The sequence below is a fragment of the Pezoporus occidentalis genome, unplaced genomic scaffold (assembly GCF_034315485.1).
Source record: "Pezoporus occidentalis ecotype Australia unplaced genomic scaffold, CSIRO_AGI_Poc_V1 ctg161, whole genome shotgun sequence".
NCBI lineage: Eukaryota > Metazoa > Chordata > Aves > Psittaciformes > Psittacidae > Pezoporus > Pezoporus occidentalis.
In genome coordinates this window covers 1,042,083-1,066,639 of record NW_026913437.1, presented here as the reverse complement: position 1 = coordinate 1,066,639, position 24,557 = coordinate 1,042,083, and the positions used below count along the sequence as shown (strand labels likewise).

At 45.8% G+C, this 24,557-nt stretch overlaps 1 protein-coding gene across 10 annotated transcripts in view; it reads right to left on the bottom strand.

The window, feature by feature from the left end:
• KLHL13 (kelch like family member 13) overlaps positions 1-24,557 on the bottom strand; it is a 59,511-nt gene that overhangs the window by 22,229 nt on the left and 12,725 nt on the right. For 4 of the 10 annotated variants that reach the window (XM_062612788.1, XM_062612786.1, XM_062612790.1 and 1 more), the window contains one exon: positions 20,723-20,781. The exons of 2 other annotated variants lie outside the window; for them this stretch is intronic. In XM_062612788.1, coding sequence (XP_062468772.1) covers positions 20,723-20,742 — 20 coding nt within the window. In that variant the 5' untranslated portion in view covers positions 20,743-20,781. Of the gene's footprint in view, positions 1-4,210; positions 4,720-4,813; positions 5,369-20,722; positions 20,800-24,557 lie in introns of those variants that run through there. 4 more of the 10 variants (XM_062612782.1, XM_062612789.1, XM_062612784.1 and 1 more) reach the window with 4 other exon arrangements.

Here is a 24,557-nt window from a genome sequence, read left to right as displayed (position 1 = left end):
ATCATTGTACAGCATAAATTCAAAGAGCTCATTGTGGAGCAAATCAGAGATTTGCACGAAGACACAAAGGCATTAACCTATATAACCTATCTAAGCAGTTAATGCTAACACTGATTACTCCAGAGTATTAAGAATTCCTTCTACTTTTCTGCACAGCAACTGATTTCCCACTGCCAGGCAGTTCCCATTAGACAAATTTCACAAACACAGTTCAGGACAGTGTTACAAACCCTTTGATAGCAGGACTGGAATATTGCATTTGTCTCCTAATGTTATTTATGACAACACATGCAAAGGATAGTTTCCACTGAAAATATCCACACGCTATTCCATGTTAAAGGAGAGAAGGCACAGACTTTACAGACAGATTATTCTGCATGAAGGATTTTACTTCTTTTTAACTGAGGCATGCTGGAGGCATGCAGAGGAGCTTTGAAAATAGCATTTTTGCAAGCAGTGTTTTTGCACTATGGAGCTCTTCGCAGATGTCCATCACTGCACTTTAATCTCCAGAGGTCCCACAAACATCATTTCCATCCTTGTCAACAGAAGATGCGCTCAGCTTTGGAAAACCACACAGATGACACTGCTGCTGTGAATAACAAAGAATTCTCTTTGGTCTGAAGAGTGTGAGGTGATGTGACCCATGCACAGTAATTGAGATGCCTAAACAATAACTGGGACCCATAGACAGTAATTAAGAAGGAGGTGTTCCTTCACACCTCCAAGCTGTGTACACAGCCAAATGCCGATCCGTTCCTCACCCTCTCTCAAGCAGGGTGTCTGCTCTCTACCTCTGCTCTTGCCAGGCACCGGGGTTTTTGTTTTAAACACGTGGCTCTCAATACACAGCTATGATGCCAAGGAATAGTACTTCTGCAGCCGGGTATTATTAGTCCTGGCTTTGAGCAGCCTGCTCTAGTGGAAGGTGTCCCTGCCTGTGGCACGGGGTTGGAACTGCATGAGCTTTAAGGTCCCTTCCAACCCAAAGCACTCTGTGATTGTATGATTCTATCACCTAGGTCTGTCCCCACATGGCTGACACAACCACAAATACGATTTCACTAGCAGAGCATAAACTTGCTGTAACAGCTTTCACACTCATTTTGACAAGAGGAATACAGCTTAGCTTCTAAACCCCAATGCCGCACATGTCATGAAACCCACTGGAAAGCAGATTGACAAAGGCACATACAGCACATTCCCAACTTGTGCACTGAGCCAGGTTGCATTACACCTACACATGCTGGTTACACGCCAGTGCTTCAGTCCTAACATGATCTCATTTTGCCTATGCAATGTCACAATCTCCCATCAACTTGGGGAGAAAGCTCAAGATGCTCTGGACCAGTTCTCCCAGAAGCCAGGGTACACCTGTTCCATCAGAGGAACCCTTTGCCCTCCATCTAATATTAAGAGTTACCTCCTGCAGCCAGGATATCCCAAAGTTATCCCTAAAAAGTAACTGGAGGTGAAAAAAACCACCAGCCAAGAGGCAGCGATTCACTGCTGCTCCTTCCCACTGCCAGGAAGGCAAAACCAGACCCAGCAACAGCAGCACTAACAGAACCACATCCTCACTGCAAAGTCATCAGCTCGGCTGCAGCAGGTCCCTCCTTTCACATCCTACCTGGTCACAGGTTTCCTGCAGCAAAAACTCTCTAGGACCAGCTCTTTGAACACCTTCCTCACCTCGGGAACTACCACAAACCCCCTCCCAGCTGCACAGCCCGAGGACAGTTACCTGCTCTCCAGTGGTACTTTGTACCTGATTCATCCCAGCAGCCAAACGTGTCTGGAACCACCAGTCTCAGCCTTTCCATACAGGGAAACTAAGGCAGAGCTCAGGTGTTGGCTACATGCACCAAACGAAACACTAATCAAACCTGTGTGTCCTGGCAAGCAGTTTAAACTCCAGGTAAGGCACTTGTAAATCATAAGCAGGACGAAGCTTGTGAAGTTCAGTGGAACTTTACTAGAAAAACATGAAAAATTGGAATTTCAATGTAGGTACCTCCCAAACCCCCAACCCTTTAAGACCTCCCTGTGTTACGTTTAAAATTATACTACAAATCTATTCTACAAGGTTAAGATGTCAATTATTAAAGTGATTGAAAGCTCAGTTCTACCTTTCTGTATCCTAGATCCAATGTACCAAGTACAGAGGTGTTCATCTGTGAATTCAGGAGTTTTATGGTCATTTATTTCACATCAATACACATCCTGTTTCACACGCCACTTATTCCTGAATCTTTCACCTAAAACATAAGCTTTTTGCCAGTGTTCAGAGTACTACTTCGGAAAGAAAAGTCATGAATATGAATGTGAAAAGCATCGGATCACATAAAACAATAGCAAATTTACCGTGATCTCTGCAATGAAGATAATTAATTCCATCACCTGCTTTACTGGTCAACCTAAATTAGATGGGGTAGGTTTAGTCCATATATATCCTTCCTAATCAAATAGGTGCCATTTTGTAATGTTCCTCATTCTTTATAATAAAGCGTATGAATGATTTTCATGTTAGCTTTCAGAGTCCTGCTAATGTCTGGGTTGCGTGCCAGGGAAGAAATGTCTCCATACGCACTGGGATGCATGGACTCCTCCTAAAAAGGTTCTTTGGGCTGCTGATCACATATTTCTGATGCTCCAGATAAGCACAGCATCATAGAGTTCAGTGTGATCATTAAACCTGTCCCCACGCTTCGAACACACCGAGATAATCAGCTACATGATCCCGATCAGAAAAGCCAGAGCACACACAGTGCTGGATGAGCGATTTAAAGCAACACAAAAGCAGTGCTCAGTGTCAGCAGCAGACAGAGCAGACCAGGCTCCTTCTGACCTTTCTTGCATTTAGTAAGTATAGTTTAAAAGCCAAAAGCGTAATGTACAACACTGAAGACACTGCTTCCCTGAAACAGGTTTAAAAGCCTCACAACTCCCATCACGACGCTTCCTTTGTATTTAGCCAATATTTTGTAAAAACTCAGGGTAAGGAGCAGTTTACTGGAAATGGCTCATCTTCTGGCAGCCTTAAGCATCCGTGATGCATTCAGTGAGAGGAAGACTCATCCCAAACAGGTTAGCTGTCAAAGCCCAGCCCTTCCCAGCGAGGACAAGAGGGACCCCGCAGCCGCATCAAGCTGTTCCAGCCCCACTTCTCATCCAGGCGATGCACAGCAGCAGCCAAACACCACGATATGCAGAGGACCCCTAAAACCCCCTTTTTACAGCCAAGCCCTTGCAGGAGCTGAAGCAAAAACCTATCTGCAAGATGACAATACAAGCTTAAAAGTACTAAGTAGGTATTGGGCTGGAATATTATCGGAAAGTAATAGTCTTTATAGTGATTTCCGGATCAGGAAATCATCTACACAGCTATTTGTGCATTTTAGAGCAATTCTGCCTCATTTTGAAAGGGCTGCTTTCTTAAGGAAAGGCAGAAGCAATTTAACACCCTATTGCTTAGTTTGATAGCACAGAGGGGAAAAAAGCCACCTGTATGTGCTAACCCAGAGCTGGCAGCAGCAAAAGGTGAACAAAAGCTCCACCAAGGTTTGGCAAGACAAAGGCACATTGTTTCTGGGTGTATTAAAATGCTCTGTAAATGCTGTGAAGCTACTTTACACGGACAAACTGCAGCACCAGAAGTACTTAGATCTGGATGACTGGTACTTGTGGTTTAAGCTTTTATTGTAACTTTGTCACAAGACATTCAAGCTGTATTAAGGCTAAGGCTTTCCAGACTAAAAGACGACGAAAGCAGGTGATTTCCTCCATACAAGACCTGACACGAACAGAAGTGCAGTACAATACGGCAGGTGATTTCATGTTGAATTTCCAAGTGCAATAGTCAGGAGGAGGAAACGTTAGCACATACACCAGAATGAAAGCCTGCTTCAGAGCTTTCCTTGTCAATTCAAGATCTACAGATTAACAGCAACACGAACTTTTCAAATGAACATATATCATATTATTACAAATATAGCTTAATCTGCACAATTTCTCTCTGTTTCAACAAAGAGGGAAAGACTTAACACAACATCCACCATGAAACATCCAGGATAAAGTCTAGGGGGGGTCTACACAGAAAACAAGGTAAGATTCCGAGTGCCAATGCCATTTAACACATAACAGGGTATTTTGCCACAGGGTAGTCTCACAAAAGCAATCCCACCTTATTATCCTCATTTCTCTCACTTACATGTATGCTGGAGAAAGTGGCGATGACCTGGATGTTTTAAGCACAGGAACTGGGAATTTCCAGATAGCAGGAGAGCTCGTTTTCCATTTCAATGGCATGTTGTCACCACGGTACTACAATAACAGCAAACAGCGTTTCCATAACAGGCTACCAACTAGGACTTCCATTCCACACACACACCACTGACACAGCAGTGCCTGCTGCTAGGAACAAGGAGCTGCTTCTGCCAGTGCCCTTAAACCGGTGCTCCCGAGCTGTAAAGCAAGGCTGCCAGCCATCTCCTTTTAAATCCTGCTGTCCCCTAAAGCGATGTGATGATTCTATCCTTCAACTCCACAATAGTGCCACCTCGTCAGGGAAGCGCTGACTGCAGTAGATGCTTAACCCCCCCCCAGACAGATGGACTGCACTGTGCACACCAGCACAATGCAGCTTTGGTTCAGAAAAGCAGCTAATTTTCACAGAGCTGTGTCGGATGCTATTGTTCTACCTGAACAGGGACACTGCAGCAGTGCACTCTATTCTCTTCCTATTAACCTCCTTTCTGACCAATGGAAGCAGGAAAAGAAAAAATGGGTTTCATATGAAAACGAAACAACATACCTACTCAGAATACACTTGTCATCCTCTGAACATTCTTCTTTTGAGCTGCAACAATACAAATGGGATATAAATCTCAGCATAGCCTTAGGCCACGGCTAAGAGAAATCAGAGACTAAATTCAGCAGCCTGTTTTCCTCCTGTGCAAGCTCTGACCAAACAATACGAGAATGCCATTATGGAAAAAGCCCATTGCGAAAATCAGTCCTTCTAATCCATAGCTAGGAAGACAAAATAAAGCCCAAATCACTGCAGGTTTCTGCATGCTCTTCTAACAGCTTCTGCTTCAGGATGCTCTCATTTTCCTATTCCCACTTCCAAGGAGGATGAGCAAAATCTCATGCATTTTACAACACGCTATGGGAACACAAATACCACTGTCTCCTGCAGCAGAGAAGCAGAGAGGAGCACGCTGTTATCGCAGGCTTTGGAGGGATGCTATCAACAGCCTCATGCTCAACATCCCCCCCAGCAGCTCAGACATCGCCTGGAGAACTGACGAAGTCGATGGGCACACCGGTGGCCGTCAGGGACCACCCCACACCTCCACGCTCTGCCTGGGGACCTCCCGGGGCTGGTGACTGCAGGGAGCATGGGAGGGAACACTGTGCATAGGCAGAGCAGGTTTTTAGGGAGAAGGCGGCAGAGCTTCAACTGCGCTGACTCCTTCAGAGGGGCAAAACCGAAACAAGCCACTTTCAATGCACTGCCACAGAAGACAACTCAACACGAGGGTGTTTAATCTTGAGATGTCAGAACAGCCTCTGTACAGCTCAGGGATTCTTCTGCTCATGAGGACGGCTCAATCCTCTCACAAAAAAAGCCAACACCCTGCCACACTGCTCCGCAATAAAGGACAGAACCAGGCGCAGGATTCCTACAAACTGGAACATTTAATGGCATTTAATAGCACTCCGACCAGGTTTTGTAATGGTGAAACCTACGCAGTTCAGTTTATTTTGGAGATGAAATCACCAGGGAATAATTGCTGCTTCTGATCATTATTACTGCAAACGTTTGCCCAAAATAGTTTTGGGCAGTGGATGCTGTTACCATAACCACAGGCGAGGAGCTGCAGTAACGCAGGGTGGTGGGAGCCGAGGACTGATTCAAACCCAGATGCACTCTGACAAACAGCTCAGGAGCACTCTCCCACTCCTCTGAAGCTCCAAATTACACAGGAGCAGCATTAATGCAGGCAACAAATTCCACACAAACTGCTCCAGGAAAGCAGAGCAGACTTTTGCTGTGCAGGACAACAGAGTTTATACGCTATAAACACCACCCTATATGCTATAAACACCACCCTATATGCTATAAACACCACCCTATATGCTATAAACACCACCCTATATGCTATAAACACCATCCTAAAGAAAGCAAGTATGTGGGTTTAGGCCAAAGAAGTGTTACTTTCAGTAAAAGAATTCCTGCATACATATGCAAACAGCCATGCCTGTCTGCACACCCTGTAAATATTACCTGCACAGTCTCATATATACACACATATATATACACATATAAAACACCAGACTGTTAGACCTTGCCTTCTCTGCACTGAAGGAAGCGCAGGCTGCAACAAATTTAACCCAAAGTGAAATCTGAAAGAGATGTCAGACAGCAGCTACTATAAGCACAAAGAAAACCATCACTGCTTTAAATTCATACATTCAATCTTGCTGTTGCATCTGCCATCATACAGAAGACGTCTTTAAATCTAAACAGCAAATGCTGTTACTGCCTACTGAATCCAATGCATTCAAATGGGAACTGCTCTTACAGTCTGCACCTCCTGCTCTGCTGACCCCAAGGAGCTGATGACACAGTTCATTTACTGACAGCAGCATTGCCAATATAAAACAATGAGGCTTAGGGCAATCAATGGGCCACTTTTCCAAAAGAGGCTCTTGAGCAGTAACCTAAAAACCAGCTAAAGACACAGAGCCATTCCCAAGCACTGACTGGTATTGAAGTCAGTAAGTGCACACCCACAAATCAGTTACTTCTCACTTCTGACCCCAACAAGATGATTCATCCCATGGGGCAACAACACTCCTCAAACACCTACTCTCCTTTGGGGGCTACTGTTCCCATTCATTTTTCCATTTAGCTCACAAGCAACCTAACTAAAACCTTTACGGAAAACACAGCAACAGTAAGCGGCTGAAATCCATGAATCCCAAACCCAGCCCAGCTTCACCTCCTCATCGTGTCCCACACACTCCGCTTGACAAAAGAGCCACTGTGCAGGATGCAGAACTGAAGGAAGCAGCAATGCCAGGTACTCTAGAAATGCTTTTCACTTGCAGAAGAAGCACCACATGAACAGTGAGTCACCTATCTCATACACAAAGAGGAAAACAAGAAATCAAATTCCATTCTTTTCCTGACAACCACAACTGGCTCGTGTATTCCCAGGGAAAACACCAGTGAGATGGGTTCTACGCTTTACATAAATATCCCTAAAACCACAGAAAACCGCAGTATATTATTCTGCTATTTTAATTCAGACCCCAAAACAACAGTTTAATTACACATTTTAAAACAGAGGGGAAAAAACAGCTATCTCCTGGAGCACGCTGCACCCATCCAACAGACATCTCTGTTCTCCTATCACATTCCTATTCATGTTCCTTTGCATTCATCCCCAGACCGAGTTCCAACTCATGGTGGTTTCAGTCCTTACACTGGTAAAAACTAAGCTGGAAAATAACTGCTCAGTGAAGTGATCTGCTGTGGTTAAAAGATTTGCTGTTCACCGCTACCTAGCTGCTCCCCTCTCTGCTTTTATCCATCTACTGAGGATCAAAGGAACTGAAATGTTAGGTGGAAACAGGGTGATGCCATATGGAAATGTGCTCAAGTCTGGCAAACCCTTTCTAGCGTGAACCGAAAAGCCTCCTGCACTTCCAGAACCCCAGGCTTCCTTCAGCTGTACAGGAGGAAACACCTTCAAAGTTACAGGGACGGTGTGAGTTACGCCTCCTATTTCCCCTAGACATACAGACAACAGAAAGGTCTAACCCACAGAATCCCAGACTGGTTTGTGCTGGAAGGAACCTTTTAAGGTTTAGCTCATCCAGTTTTAGCTTTAGCTCCTCCAGCTCCAACCCCTGCCATGGGCAGGGACCCCTTCCACTAGAGCAGCTTGCTCCAAGCCCCTGTGTCCAACCTGCCCTTGAGCACTGCCAGGGATGGGGCAGCCACAGCTTCTCTGGACACCCTGTGCCAGCGCCTCAGCACCCTCACAGGGAAGAGCTTCTGCCTAAGAGCTCATCTCAGTCTCCCCTCGGGCAGGTTAAAGCCATTCCCCTTGTCCCGTCCCTTCATCCCTTGTCCCAAGCCCCTCTCCAGGTTTCCTGCAGCCCCTTTAGGCACTGGAGCTGCTCTCAGGTCTCCCCTTCAGGAGCCTTCTCTTCTCCAGGCTGCCCCAGCCCAGCTCTCTCAGCCTGGCTCCAGAGCAGAGCTGCTCCAGCCCTCGCAGCAGGTCCATAGCCCTTTATTATAAACCTTTGTTACATAAAGGTTCAAACATCTGACACACAACAAAAACTGAAGTTCAGTGCTTTAAGAAATACCCATGTAGCATCTTCCACAGGTCCCGCGAGACCTCACCACTGCTGATCCCTTTTACCAGCACCACTGCACACTCAGGGGCGTTCTCAACATCTTCACAGTGCTGTCCGCACTGCTGTACACAGGCATCACTTCACTCTGGAAAACCATCCTTCAGAAATACGGAACTAAGGGAAAATTAACACTGGGCAAAGCTCTGAGGAGGACCTGTGGAGGTGGGATGAGGGGCTCGGCTCAGGGACAGCCACCAGGGAAGGCAGCAAAGAACTGAAAGGGATCCTGCAAATAGCACTGGACTGCTCTGCAAGCCAGTCCCATCACTCACTTGTGCTGCTCTAGTGAATCCCAGCAGGCCCACGATACAACACCAACAGCGGTAAGGGCTTGTCCCAGTGCAAAGTCCTCGGAAACAGTAAAAATCCAAGTTGTAATTCAGGTCTTTGCCTGCCAGAGAGAGCTGAAGGAACGACAAAAACCCCCTTTGTCTCCTTGCTTCACACGTCTGGGGTCTGTCCCACACCAATTCATTTAACTATTCAAACCAGATAAGCGGTTGATGCAAGAACAAACCCGGCTATGTCTGACACAGAGCACCACCACCTCACCCCACACAGGGGCAGCCCTGCCCCAGCACCCCGCTAAGACCAGTCATGCCCAATACACTGGCTCTTATGAGTACCCCTAGAAATAAATATACCTTAAAAGAAGACTTATTTCTAAGTACTTTTTGATCTTCACCACCATGGAGATGACTGCCCCACAGACAGGCTTCTCCAAGAAGGAAAGCATCCCATGAGATGGTATCTAAAAACCTTATTACATCAACTTGTCATTAAATACTTGGCAACACTGCACAAAGGTCAAGTTTCCAGACTGCTAGAACAAAACAGATCCTATGCTGAAAACAGCACTTAAATGCTTATTGGTGGGTTTTGCACACTGTTTCCATTGACTGCTTCTAACCCTTAACACTGGCACACCTATAAGCGGTTACAACTATAAAACTATACATTATCATGTTGATAATTTATACTTGCATAGCACCAGATAACAAGAAGAGCTCGTATCAGGCAGGAACTAGTCTTATTCTGCAAACTGGTTAAGCAAAATACATGTTCATGGGAAACTAGGATGATGTGAAACAGCTCAGGGAACAATTCCACTGCACACAGGAAGGACCCCTTCCTTCCATCCTGCACTTCAGTCAAACTACTTCCAACTTCATAAGCTTTATAGATATAAAAGCCAGCACAAAACCCAGAGTTTACACATTTCGATCAATAACCATGAGCGTACCTTTAAAAGGCTCCCTTAAACGTTAAGGGCTAAAGTGATCCAACTTTTCTTCGACCAAAATTTGACCAACAGCTTTAAAATCAGCCTAGCAGCATCCTGCCTAGTTCTTGCACTCAAAATGCTCTTAGGAAAATCAGTGATGCCACCTTCTGGCATTCATCAGAACTGCTGCACAAAACTAATACTGGTTTTCCCAAATTCCCATTTTTAATGGGGAAAACAAAAAGAGCACAACCAGAAAACTCAATTTTTATCGGACACTGGTGCAAAACGCGACCTTTTTTAAGCTTCAATATAAAACCATGCCTAAATGTCAAGCTTCCACCAGCAATTTCTCAAGCAGAAAAAGATCATCAGTGAAGGAAGAAAGGTGGCACAGAATTAGGTATGAAACAACATTAATGACCTATGATGCTAACTGACTCCAGATGTGCCAACTCTGATGCTCCACTGCCCCTCAAAGACAAACACTTGGTGACTCCCCAACCCTCACCCACCAAGCTGGTATTTCTGGCTATAATTTTCCACTTTGAGCTATACAAGTTTAATTACATGAATCTAAAATGGAATTAGTGAGTTTGGGGTGTAGGTATCAGACAAGCCTGCTCCCTGCTCAGGTACTATGTACATAAGCAGCAGAACCAACATAAGGCACAGCTGAAGCATAAGGACATCTATGTACATCCCCCCACTTGCCCATCACATCTTCCCCACAAGGCTCTGCATATTCCTTCAGCTCCCTGCAGTGTATGTTCCATTGTATAATCATTGTCCGCCTCTCCAAACAAAGCAGCACTTCTGTTAAGCAAAGCTTTGCTCTAACGTGTTGGCACAATGAAGGGGTTTTACTCCTTCTTAGGTTCAGCAGTTCGGTTTCTGAGATGCTGTGATTACCATTTTGCTGCACACACATCACAGACCATGACTTTGAGCACAACCACCACCAGCAGACATGCAGCAGAACCACTGCACTTGCCTGAACACCAGAAATAACTAACATAGCACCAAAGTTGCACAATAATACTTCAGAAAAGTCATTATGGCAAACTCAGACCAGGCCTAACGTAACTGACCTAAGTCTTGCTGCATATTGCACCAAGTGTGGCCTGGAAAATGCAGTGCTATAATCCCACATAATGAAGGGTTAAAGTAACCAAATGTACAAAACAATAAAGTCAAGCACTGGCATCAGTCATGCCTGAGCTGCTCCTTTATTTAGAGCCATTTATAATTGCCACCAAAGAGACCTTTGCAGCTTAAGCAAAGCATTTCTTCACTCACTTGGAACACCGACTCTACATTTTGACCCTCGAAGAGACAGCCGTGTTGGGGTACAGTGGTTCAGAGGCACTCTCAGATTAACCCAGTACACTTGTAATGCTGAAATCCTTGAGGGCTTTGGATAGCACATACTAGAAACATGGAAATGAGACAAAACTAATTGGGGGGGGCACCTAGGAAGTCCTATGAAAAGTTCTTTCCCTGAACTACAGACCCCAGATAGCTTCCTGCAAGCAGAAAGCAGCTGCTGGGGACATTCTTTCTTTAAACATGACAACATTTGCTGGGTCCTGAAATGTGCTGTCAGGGATACAGGGGGGCCAGTGGCAATGCTCGATTTCAACCCAAAATGCTGCTTTGGTAGAAAGATCTCTTTGAAGACAACTGGGCATGTTCTAAACAGTTACATTCATTAAACAGGTAGGAAGTTGTTCAGGATCCTCAGCCATCATATCAAACACCTCAATGTAACATACCCACACCTAGTATTTGCAGACAAGGAGCCTATTTCTGATTATCTGTTATCAGCAACGCAGAGCAGTGCCCAAGGCACAGTGTAACTGAGCTTTTCCTTCAGAGCTGTAATCTGCTGAAAGCAGACAGAATGCAAAGGGCAGGAACCTAATTAAAAGTATTGAGCCTCAGCTCTCTGCTGTTGAATGCACACAGCATGCACTCAAGGGGGACTGCTTTCAAGCACTGCATTGTGTTCAGGGGTTGAACGCGCCCAAGAGGGAATCTCTTTAAGCTGCCAGAGGGGAGACCGAGATGAGCTCTTAGGCAGAAGCTCTTCCCTGTGAGGGTGCTGAGGCGCTGGCACAGGGTGCCCAGAGAAGCTGTGGCTGCCCCATCCCTGGCAGTGTTCAAGGCCAGGTTGGACACAGGGGCTTGGAGCAAGCTGCTCTAGTGGAAGGGGTCCCTGCCTGTGGCAGGGGTTGGAGCTGGAGGAGCTTCAAGGTCCCTTCCACCATAAACCAGTCTGGATTCTCTAAATTCTTTGTAACAGCAAATTCCAGTAATACGATTCAGTTCATTTACTCTCTTTCTTCCTCCCAAGTTCTGCATTGTAAATGGTCTTACAAGCGAGTACATTAACTGCCCAGACAACAAGGCCTTTCCTGTTCTTAAGCAGCACTCCTCATTCCTCCTAAGCCATGCATAGCAGAGAGGTGGCTTATGCTGCCTTCAGCTCCAGCCACATCACGTAATTACTCCTCACCCACCACCGCCTGTGCCACTGTGGAAGAGCAGCAATGACAAGGATTTCCGGCTGACAATGACAGCCCTGTGACGTCCTGGCAAAGCCCCTGAGCAAAACCCCGGATGGATACTCTGTGCTTCATGGGCCCAGCTCTAATTACGTGAGAACACAACTGAACACAGTCGCACTGGTGCTCTAATTACTGAGGAGACAAAGCAAGAGAGCAAACTGGAGCCCAGGCAACAGCCAAAGATGCTGCTCTAGCCAGGAGAGATCAGCTTTGCAGGCTCATCTGCTTCAGTTCTCATGTGCCACTTTACTCCCACATTGCTCTGACTCACCCAAGTCATGTCAATCCACGTCTAAGCAACTGCAGCTTCAGCTTGTCTATCCTTGTCCAGCCGGGGTACCACAGAACCTGCTGACCTGTTGATACATGACCTCTGTGCTCTTTGGGACAACAGAAGCAAACCGAGACCTTACGAAAGGTCAATAGATTCACTTCAAATTAAGCCTGCTTTCAGGTCCTTGGCTGATCCACCTCCACCTCCTTGGCTGTCAGCTTTGATTCCACTCGCCTCCATCAGGTGAGCTGGAGCAGCAGAATGAAACCAGAAGTCTGGAATTTGGAACAGGGCACTTACATGCTGAAAACGTCTGGAATCCAATGTGACAGAGCGGGATGTGGTAACACAGCTTGGGAAGACGCAAAGAGATTAGCTCAGGTTTCAGAAATGCCATAGGAAGGTCAGGCATAAATATACAGAGAGCATCGTCACAAGGCAGAGCAGCAGCAGCTACAGCTGGGGGGTTTCTGTGACAGACACACTTCTAGTGCAAATACAACCCAGCAGCTCTCATTCTCACAGCACAACAGCAAGCCTGAAGCACAGCCCATAAACCACACCAATTCCAAATGCAAAACCTACTGAGCTCCCCACACAGTGAAACCAGCAAACTGGGTGTCCTGTTCTTCCAGCACAGCCTCCACCACTGCACAATTATCTAAGATAGGCCTGATTTTGCATCCAGGTGAACTAAAACCTGACAGACAAACACATCCCAGCTGCTCAAGGACAAGGGAGCCATCAGAAACATGTTCCCAAGCTGCACACACCTCCAGCATGGAAAACTGGAACACGCAAGCGGGGTTGTGGCTTGGTTGGGGTTTGTAACACAAGGTTTTTGGTGTTCAGGCATGGGGATTTCTTCCCCTTCAAGTAAGGCACAAATACACACATCCTGCAGTCATTTGGAGTTTTCTGTTCATTGGTTTCCAACTGTAGGAAGTACTGAATGATTTAGCACCCACAAAGGTACACTTCCCTTTCCACAGCTCGCTGGCTTCTTTCCTTAGCAGCAAACTGAAATAAACCCGATCTGAGGCACCACCAGCAAGCTTTATGGGTTTTCTCCTTCCCTTTATGATTAAAGAATGTGATTCTTCCCCAGTTGACTAGACGGGAGGACACTGATTATAGATGAACATTAGCATCACAAGTATTGTCTGGGAGTAAGGGATTTAGAGACAGCAAGATGAAAACTTGTACTTCCAGAGTACTTATTTAGACGCTCAGCTGCTGGCTAAGGCAGATTCAACTGCCTATTCAAGTGAATCCTTTTTGAAACAATAGCAGTGAAGTCCTGGAGTGTTCTGTGCGTTATCAGTTTCAGAACCATGCCAGTCTGTACCCACAGGGATATGCCCAATTGAAATACATGGTCACAACAGATAAATTACTTGCAGAAAAACAAATCCCATAGCCCCTCAAAGGCAGAATGCTATACATACTCAGTAGATTAGATTTAAGACTCTAAAGCACATTACCATAAGCATAAAGTCACTTTGAATAAAGCCTCTCTTGAACTTGATGCACTGAAGCAAACCCCAAAGCGAGCAGGGAAACAGGCACTTGTGACATTGCAGCCACCACCTGACACCAAGGGAACAGCTACAGCCAACACAGGAGACAGATACAGAACTCAAAGGGGAAGAGTCAGCATAAGGCAACATTGCACTGCCAACAACATGGCCCCGTGTTGTCTCTGGTTTAGAGAGCTGGGTGATAAAGGGTTGACATCTTATGCAGAGTACCTGTTTTTGCTGACAACCCTATTTTGTCTGATCCTGGGAGAACATTCCAGGGTCAACCTTCCCAACAAGTGCTCCCCAGGGAGCTGCGCAGGGGTTGGAATTCAATGAGCTTTAAGGTCCCTTCCAACAAAAACCAGTCTGGGAATCTGTGATAATGTTTTGGTTTACCTCTGTACACCAGTATTGCTCATCAGGTCAGTGTTTAAACAACATCATCTAAGGAGAGCTTCTGTCAGCCCAACACGGAGCTTACTTCTCACAGCACTAAGAGCAGAGCATCTTTAAGTTCCAAAGACTAAAAGATCTAAACTTGTCACAGAGTGAGTCGTGCACACGGATGGAGTAACAAAGAGATCTGCTTCATAAGGAAGTGCATCAATTTCTTCAATGTGTTGGTTTGGGTTTAGTTTCACTTTACCTAACACAAAGCCCCCTCCCTGCAGAAGGCAGTGCCCAGAGCCTCTCAGCAAGAGCCAGGAGCTGACAGTGCCCAGGTCAGAGTTATAAGCACAAGTTGTTAATGAACTTCACAATTAGAAGCAGCAGTTGTTACGGCAGCACGTTGCTCCTGCAATCCCTGTGCGAAAAGTTGATTCTCTCTGATCAAAAGCCACCAAAACTGAACATGACAAGAACTGAGCACTCTGCAGCACCACCACAGCAGAGGCTCAGGCCTGTCCCATCCAGCTGCAAACACCCTGTGCAACATCTGTTGAGCCAGGGCTGCTTAGGAGCTAGCATTACAGAGGGCACCACAGAACCAGAGAAATACTGCCCACAGTTTTCTCTTTGAAAAGACTACAACAATGTTCCTCCCTGCATCACAGAACCCAATGTACTCTGTGCAAAGCTGTTCTGTTTTGGGTCCTTGAAGCAAACACAAGCGCTCATCATTAAAACCAGAAAGCTGTGTGAAACTGTCCAAACTCTAACATTTCAGGAAGCTTTCTTACTAAAAACCCAACAGCCCTCATGCTGTGCTCAGGAGCTGGTTAACATCCAGCAGCAGATACATGCAGGATCACTCCAGAGCTCCTGCAATGCCCTTTACCAGCACTGTAATTCAGGTGAGCCACATGCACTGAGAAGGAAGAAGACTGCGTTACAGAACAGGACCCACTACCCTGATCTTTGTAACACTAATCCAGATTTAAACTCGGTGCAAGTTAATTCTTGCTTTATGTAAACCATTCTACAGCAGCTCTAGCTTGTGCAATAGAGAGCACCATCAACATGACACAAACATCTGGCTTGGGAAAAACACACTCTAATATGCAGGCTGAAGCTGGCAATGGAAATCATTCCCAATGTGTGGAGTGTAAAGCTCCAAGAGATCAAGTGCTTTGTCCTCATCACAGAATCCCAGCCTGGTTTGGATTGGAAGGGACCTTAAAGCTCACCCAGTTCCAACCCCTTGCCATGGGCAGGGACACCTTCCACTAGAGCAGCTTGCTCCAAGCCCCTGTGTCCAACCTGCCCTTGAACACTGCCAGGGATGGGGCAGCCACAGCTTCTCTGGGCACCCTCTGCCAGCACCTCAGCATCTTCATCATCCTAGAACACATCCCATAATGGTCCAGGACACGTGCACCAAATCAGAACACAAAGTGTTTCACTGCAGAACCACAGCAACCTTTAGTAAGACAATGAGCAGAGAGCAGAATAAACCTCTAGAGCCACCACAGGGGGAGAGAACCACCTTTAGCCAGTCTGAGTGCAACCAAACCTATCATCTCAAAACCATTCTGCAACTTCAACCTCTGCAGAACATTTGCAGGAACACAGCCGTGCTTCTGTGCTCCAGAGCTAAAGCAGGATTACTTCATGGCCTAAGTACCCCAGGATCTGTGCCTGACGGAGCTTGGCTCCCAAGTCAATCCCTGCTTTGGCAGTTTCAGGCTTCCCAACTGAACTCAAAGAGCAACAGGTCTGACAATAAAAGACTCGCTATTGCATTTCAAAGTGAACATATATGAAACTTGACGTAACTAACATCTAAAACCAGCCCCGTCTGCTCATACACCACGTGACATGTAGGACAATACCTCATCCACATCCGCAGGTCAGGGCACTGGGCAAGGCCAGCTTCAACCCACGGTCCTGAGAGAGCCAGGCAGCACAAAGCAGAGCTTCTGCAACACTAAGATGTTGTAGCAAAACACTGCTGTAAATGAAATATTACTTTGAACAGCAAGTCAGCCGATCACTGCCTGGATTTGCACAATGAACCAAATGTGAATTCTCACACATTTACAGCAAGATGGATCAAAACCTGATGCAGGTTATCAGATGGCCAAAAAACTTCTCATCAATTTGATGTGTTCTTAGAATGTTTGAGTCCTTACAGAACTACCACATCTTCAGTGCTCTGAGGACTTCCATGTCACCTGCATGTGCCACCCTTCATCAAGCCTAAGTCATCTGTGGCTACAACTCCAGCATATTCCAGCTCATTCATCACCACCTATACTAAATACACTCACACAGGTGAAACAGACTTCACTGAGAAAAGGTTGGTTAGATAAGCACTGCATGTAAAAAAACCCAGCCCATAGAAGCAATCCAGCAGTGGAACACCTGTATTGTCTCCAGGAATACAACAGGATGTGCAACATTTGGATCCCACCTTCTCACTAGCAGAGAGAAAACCCCGGTATGAAACCAGCTGCTGACCGACAGCTCTTTTCAGAGGACCAAGCTTTATGTCAGGGAAAGCAAACAGAACATATTAGCCCATTCAGAAGGAAAATGAATAGCTGAGATACAGAGTGTCCCTCTGGTGTTCAGCTTGTCACATACACCCTTCATGTGCTGATTACCCAGGACACAGCTCAAGTGCCCATTGCTATGGTACAAATTAGACTCACTCAGACTTGGGCAGATGTCAAGTAGAACAAGGCACCCTCATTCAGCCTGTCGGGAAGAAAACGGCACAGGGAACGGGTGTGCATCCCTGCTCTGGGCCAAGGACTTGATTTCCACAATTCTAAGTTCAATATTATCCAACATACTTAGGGATTCACGTTGTTTGAAGTTTATGAATGCAGGAGACAATACTATTAAATGGGAAAAGTTTCATTGTACATTCTCACTTCATTAGCAAAGCCACTTTTTAACTACGTAGACTAAGTTGCAGTACGTATTTTAAGCTCTTTAAATCTTCTGCATGAGTATTCAAAAGGTAAACCATTCTTCCACTTTATCCAGAAACACTACACAAGCAGAAGTTCACAGTAATAACCATGATAAGAACAGCAACAGATAACAACAATTTCACCCCATAAACTGTATATAACTGTATAAATACCTTTCACAGAAACAGATATTACAGCACAGAGGTTAAAGCCAAGGTTATGATCATGTACAAGTGAGAAATCAGTCCCTGCACGTCCACCAAGGAGTATACTCCATTCACTTCCCAAACTACCCATATTCACCCTTGCAAAAGCCCCAAGAGAACTCATGAAACCAGGCAGGCATTACCTGTTACTGCAGCTCCTAATGCTGACACAGAAGAGCCTTAATGTAGGCAAATCCAGAAGCACTCTTCAGAGGGTGTCACTGGCCATAAGCCTTATCTGCTTCCTTAAGCGTCAGAGCACAACCTGCCCCAGCCATATGCTGAAGCCTGTGAAGAGCTGACTGCTGTGCAACCGAAAGGTCCTTAGCAGCAGCCATCTGTACAACCCCAATGCCAGCCCCACAAGATAAGGGGGGGGTCTATTTTTCAGAGCCTGTTCTGAAAATTACCACATAGAGTTAACATCTGTAAATACACTCAAAGGAATCTGTTCTGTCTGATCAGTAACTGTGGCATCACTATGGAAATATTTCAGGTATGAGGGTGATACTTGGAACATTTATACCTAAACTCTATTTCTTGTTAAAAATAAGTAATTAAGAAGGAGATCAATCAAGTTCTAATCTTATGAAGCTGATAATCACAGAATCCTGGAATGGTTTGGGTTGGAAGGCACCTTAAAGTTCATCCAGGTCCAACCCCTGCCGTGGGCAGGGACACCTTCCCCTAGAGCAGCTTGCTCCAAGCCCCTGTGTCCAACCTGGCCTTGAACACTGCCAGGGATGGGGCAGTAACAAAGATACCTTATTAAAAGAACACAAATAAAAGGAAGTTATTGCTCACCTGGAACTTCTTCCAAGCTCTGCAGAGCAACACTCAGCCAGCACATAAACACATACCCATCTAACACACTGGAGCTGTCTAAAGTACAGTAAACTTCTGCAAGCCTGCACAGATCAGGCCACACAACCTCTACTTCCTTCCTCCCCCCTTACACCTTCTAGAAAGCTACAGCAAGAGCTTGAAGAACTTTTTTTCTGGGCTATTAAAAAGCTCCTTTGTCCTAAGGAAGCAGCTTAGGAATTTGAAACAAAAGCAACTGAAGCAAATCAAGCCTTTGGTCCCATCCCCTCACTGCTAACTGCAGATATCTCTGCTGGTGAGTCTGGACCATTTAAGCACAGACTCTTATGAGAACAGTGTCATCCACAAAGGAAGCAGCCCCCTGAGCAAGTCCTGCCTGACTTACTGCCAAAACAAGCCTTTCTCAGGAACAGACCAGAGGAGCTGCAGAAGAAAGCTCTGCCCAGGAGATGATGCCAGGATTCTGCTTGAGCCCTGACCAGAATCTCAAAACAAGTAGAACAATGCATGCCATGACCAGAGAATCCACTAATGCACTGCTCTGCTCACTCACAAAAGGTATCACAGAACCTAATTTAATACAAATATGAATCATTATTCCTAGAAGTTACATTATCAAATAATATTCCCCATTATCGCTGCTACTCAGCCAATGGTGGCAATGTCTTCCTGCACTTCAGCCACCGGACAGTGATCTCCAGGTCAGAGCACATCAAATGGACACTGTCTCCTGGCTAAGTCAGCTGGATCAGCACAAGGATTTCTCCTGCTGCTTCATAAAGAAGCCAGCACCTGGCCAGGACACAGTTAGGAAGAAATCCTCCCACAGCCTTCCTGAACTGGCAAGCAGAGCCTGGAGGGAGCCAAAGGAAAGAGGAATACAAGCCAATATTGTCTGGAAGCAGATTTTCTTCTTGAAAAGGAAGACAAACTACCAGCCCCTATTTGCACATGCAGAACCTCATCCCACAATGAGGAAATTCATCATTGTGGATGATTTTTGTAAGTACTTACTAAATCACAAAACCATCTCTACGCAAAGGGCTCCAGGAAGAGGAAAGCCTAAAAACCACTTAAACCCCTTCTCCTTAGAGCTAGGTCACAAAAAAGGCAAACTCCATGTTAAAGACCCAAACCGGTTCCTACCTAGCAGTTTAAGCAGTTGTTAACTAACCAATTCATAGTCTATTATAAAAAAGTCTATTTTTCAATTAAAAACATCATCATTTTCATGGTGTAGGATTAATACCACAAATGCAAACTAAAATCAGAAGTGGAAGAGCCCAAGGTAATAGCAGTTCTTTAACTAGAGCTCTTCAGTGCCAAGAAAAGCACTTTGAAAAGCTGCCCACAAAGGCACCATTATCCTGGATAATGAAGCAGTAGCTCCAGAGTATCAAAGCTCATGGTTTAAAAGAAAGCACTTGAGACTGTGCTACTTGTATTATACTTTAAAAATGAAATAAGCATGAAGACTATCATAGAAAATCCTAAAATAACATACTTCTTGAAACCCCAACTGCTCCTGCTCTGTGCCCTGGGACTAACTGCCCCAGAGGAGAGAGCTGGCTGATGATGAGGCTGCAGCACTAGAACCAGCCTATTTATGGAGTCCATCTGACAACTAAGACATTGCATCATCTAATTGTGATCATAAAAATGACCTTGTTTCCACAGAAGTAAATCCTTTAAGTACTTCTTTAGCTACAGTTATGTTCTGCCATAGAGGTTCTTCCTTTCCTGCAGTATTTTGGGAATGCAGTTTAAGTGTGTGCTCCCAGAATAACTTTGTGTTCCAGTGGACAGGAAAGCTGCTATTGAGTGCTATTTCCATCTCTTTTAGAGTAAATGTATCAGACTTCCAATCAAAATTAAACAAAGACAAGAAAGTGCCAGTAACCTGCTACGTAGAACAGGCAGCACCTTTAACTTACAGAGGAGTAACAAGTTATTTCTGCAAGTAACAAGTCAACCCTAGTACAGGTTCCCCATCTACCCAATGTCAGGGGGTTTACTGTGTCTAGAACATGTTGAGCAGTCAACAGCAAAAATCACTCCAGCATCACAGTTAATCAGTTCTGAAGCCATTCACATTCTGGTGCTCTGCCTTCCAGCTCTTCCTGGAAACCACAGACAAAGCTGACTGTCGAAATAAAGGGCTTCATATTTACAGCTTTCTAGACCCAAATGAAACCGTTGGACAAGTTGCACAGTTATTCTAAGTTAGGGGGAAAAAACAATGGTCATTCCCACACAGGCATTTTGGGCTTTTTAGAAAGCCCCCCATCAGATACTCACAAAGTGTCTCTCCACATCATCTCTGGTACGTGGAAATACCTCCTCTGCTCCTCATGCACCTGCGGTCAAACAGAAAAGAACTGAAGCAGAGTCGCAGCCAGCCCGACACAGCCTCTGCCTCTCAGCCCCCATGGATCCTCTCCAAAGGAACCAAGATCCATTCTAAGCATTGACACACAACATGGCTTTTCCCCCTCTTCGCTGTGGCCAGTAAAATGACAAGAGATAAAGGAGCACAGAAGAAAGGAAACTGCTTGTGTGCATGTATCCCACTGCTCCAGCTGCGGGATCAGGGCTGAGTTATGAAAAGCAATCAAGGGAACAGGGAGCACATGCCCTAGATTCTTCAAATAATCTCCTGGTTTAACCCAGTTGCTCCTGAGCCTGCCTATCCCATAGACAGTTCACTGAAATGGAAGCTCTGGCTCATTCAAGCCACCTTTACAGCTCATTATTTACGTGCAAGATGTAACAACATTCATCTGTGCAGAAGAGGCCAGATTGTTAATGAGTTCCAGTTTCAAGATCTAATGGAATTGATAAAAAAAACCTTGTTCCCCTTTTTTGTGCCTCAAGAGTGTGATATCCCACAACCATTACCCAAACCAAATGACTACAGACTATATCCTAGTTTGTGAACTTGTACTTCCACTTACGGGACAGTGAGAAAGCTGTCATCAGATTGAAATGTCACATCATTAACAGCAAGTGCTGCAAGACACAGAATCATAGAACCCCAGCCTGGTTTGGGTTGGAAGGGACCTTAAAGCTCCTCCAGCTCCAACCCCTGCCACGGGCAGGGACCCCTTCCACTGGAGCAGCTTGCTCCAAGCCCCTGTGTCCAACCTGGCCTTGAACACTGCCAGGGATGGGGCAGCCACAGCTTCTCTGGGCACCCTGTGCCAGCGCCTCAGCACCCTCACAGGGAAGAGCTTCTGCCTAAGAGCTCATCTCAGTCTCCCCTCGGGCAGCTTGAAGCCATTCCCCGTCTTCTTGTCACTAACACTTACTTAGTGTTAGTAGCTCACAGTAAATTTGTGCTGTACCCAGCAAAACCAGACCTGAATTCCCGAACAGATCTGTTTCACTTTCTTCCAGAGGCTGCTGAACACATCAGACCGGCCAAACTATTCACATACAGCCAGGACTACCTCTAACAACTTTAATCCTGCTGCCCAGTTTCAAAACAGAAGCTGCTACACTGAAAACCCTTCTACCTGTGCGTGGCCTCCCTCCCCTGAAGATTGCTCCGGGATGAGGTTTTAGCAGAACAGCTTCTGTTACCTGCTCACGTTACTCTGCTCAGGAGAGCAAGCTGAGCCAGATACCCTGCAAGATGAAAGCCGAATATGTCTTCTTTGGGGGCATTTGTTTAAAACCCACTGCTGGTGAGGCAAAGAAACAGCTTCTCTGGAGCCACGTGGCTGGGCTGCAGTACAAAATCATGAGAAATGCCACAAGCACGCTTGCTTTCTCCTGTCCACAGGAGACCAAAGATTACAAAGATAGCACAGGATGGACAAGCTGATGTGCCCAACAAAGACACGATGGACAAGCTGATGCGCGCAAAGACAGGACAGGATGGACAAGCTGATGGGCCCAAGATAGGACCAGATGGACAAACTGATGTGCCCAAAGATCTGACAGGATGGACAAGCTGATGGGCCCAAAATAGGAAAGGATGGACAAGCTGATGCGCCCAAAGATCTGACAGGATGGACAAGCTGATGCTCTCAAGATAGGAAAGGATGGACAAGCTGATGCGCCCAAAGACAGGACAGGATGGACAAGCTGATGTGCTCAAAGACAGGATAGGATGGACAAGCTGATGTGCTCAAAGACAGGATAGGATGGACAAGCTGATGTGCTCAAAGACAGGATAGGATGGACAAGCTGATGTGCTCAAAGACAGGATAGGATGGACAAGCTGATGTGCCCAAGTTCTACAACTGGCAACTGATGGATTTTCTTCCAATAAAGTACAAAATTCAGCAGCTGCATGAGGAATATTTACCACATCTCCATGCCACCAAAACCCAGACAGTCCAATTCCATGGCAGACAAACTTTTCATCCTCTGAAGAGCTGTGTTAACGGTTAACTTTCACCTTTAACATCCTCCCCATTGATTCTACATGCCCAGTACCCAGATGAGAGACATTCACACCTCTGCTTACAACTGCACAGCTACTTACTACATCCACAGACAGGACACACCTGATCACCAGCACGGACCTGCCTCCCCCTGCCAAGAGCTGGGAGATGGATTTCTCACTGCTCTGCAAGTTCCTCAGGTCCCTGGTTTGTGGTGTTGCTCTTGTTGCTGCTATTACAACACCGGCACAAGGTGCCCAGAGAAGCTGTGGCTGCCCCATCCCTGGCAGTGTTCAAGGCCAGGTTGGACACAGGGGCTTGGAGCAAGCTGCTCTAGTGGAAGGTGTCCCTGCCCGTGGCAGGGGTTGGAGCTGGAGGAGCTTTAAGGTCCCTTCAACCCAAATCAGGGTGGAATTCTACAATAATCTGCCTCTAAATACAGAGAAGTATATGCCTAAAATGGCATTTTTATCTTACAAGTAGGGTGTAGAACAGCCTGCTGTATGCAGTTGTCAGCCTGAACTTTGGACGTGTTTCTGGATGTTAGCATGGCCTCAAGGCTTTTATAACAGGCAGAGTTGCATTGCACAAGAACAGCATTAACATATATCAAATATCACCTGATAATCAATAATTAACAAGGAAAACCATTACTATTCTCCACCCTCAAACTACTTCAACATTTTCAATAAACATCAAGTCCCCACACAAACCAAACCCCTTGTCTTAGACTACACAAGACCCAGTTGAAGCTACCACTTGGCTTCAGTCAACCAAGCTCCTGCACTGTGAAAAACTCCGTGTCATAAAGGAAGTCAATAAACTGCTGAAATACAACTCCAGGTAGCAGAACAGATCTTATCCTAATGGAGATTTAGTGACTGTATTAAGTGAAGAAGTTTTGCCCATGAAAAAGCAATGCTCCCCTGCTCGAACTGCGATTACACCACAGCCTTTGTTAATGTACTTCCAAAATATGCTCAATAAAAATTACTTAGCCTATTTTAGGAGCACAATAAAAATGCTTCAGCGTGTTCATACAGGCTGAGGAGTCTTCAGTAATGTTTCGTGTATAAAACACAAGCTCCTCAGTATAGTATTTCACTCACAGAGCAGGAGAAAGTTCCCTGAGGAAGCCTGAAGCATTAATATGCTGCTTATACACCACACCAAGGAAAACACCTGCAGGTCAGAAGGGACCACAGACAGCAGGGAAAGGCTGAGCCACAGTGGGTGCCCTTGGTGATGCTCTCAACACTGGGAGCTTCCACAATAACGGAACAACAAAACCCAACCTCCTCAGGGGAGGAGCAGACAAGAGCAGCTCCACACACAGCAATCCCAGCCTGGACTAAAGGAGAGGGGTACAGGAGCTGAAGCCAGGTCATGGGGAGCTTTCTCCTCACCCAACCCCAAGTCCTTCTCCTCAGGGTGGCTCCATCCCATCTCCCCCAGCCTGTGTCTGTACTGGGGATTGCCCTGACCCCACTGCAGGACCTTGCACTTGGCTTTATGGAACTACATGAGGTTCAAATGGTCCCACCTCTCCAGCCTGTCCATGTCCAGACTATAACACAAGCATCCTCCATGACACTCCTCTATCAAAGGCACTGTGGGCTTCTGTCTCTGGGCTTATGACCAGATGAAGGGTTTTAATCACGATCTCTCAAGAGCCCTGAAAGTATAGAGTTACAACTCATAGCATACATGGATCACTCCTGGGGAGTGTATGCCACAGATTG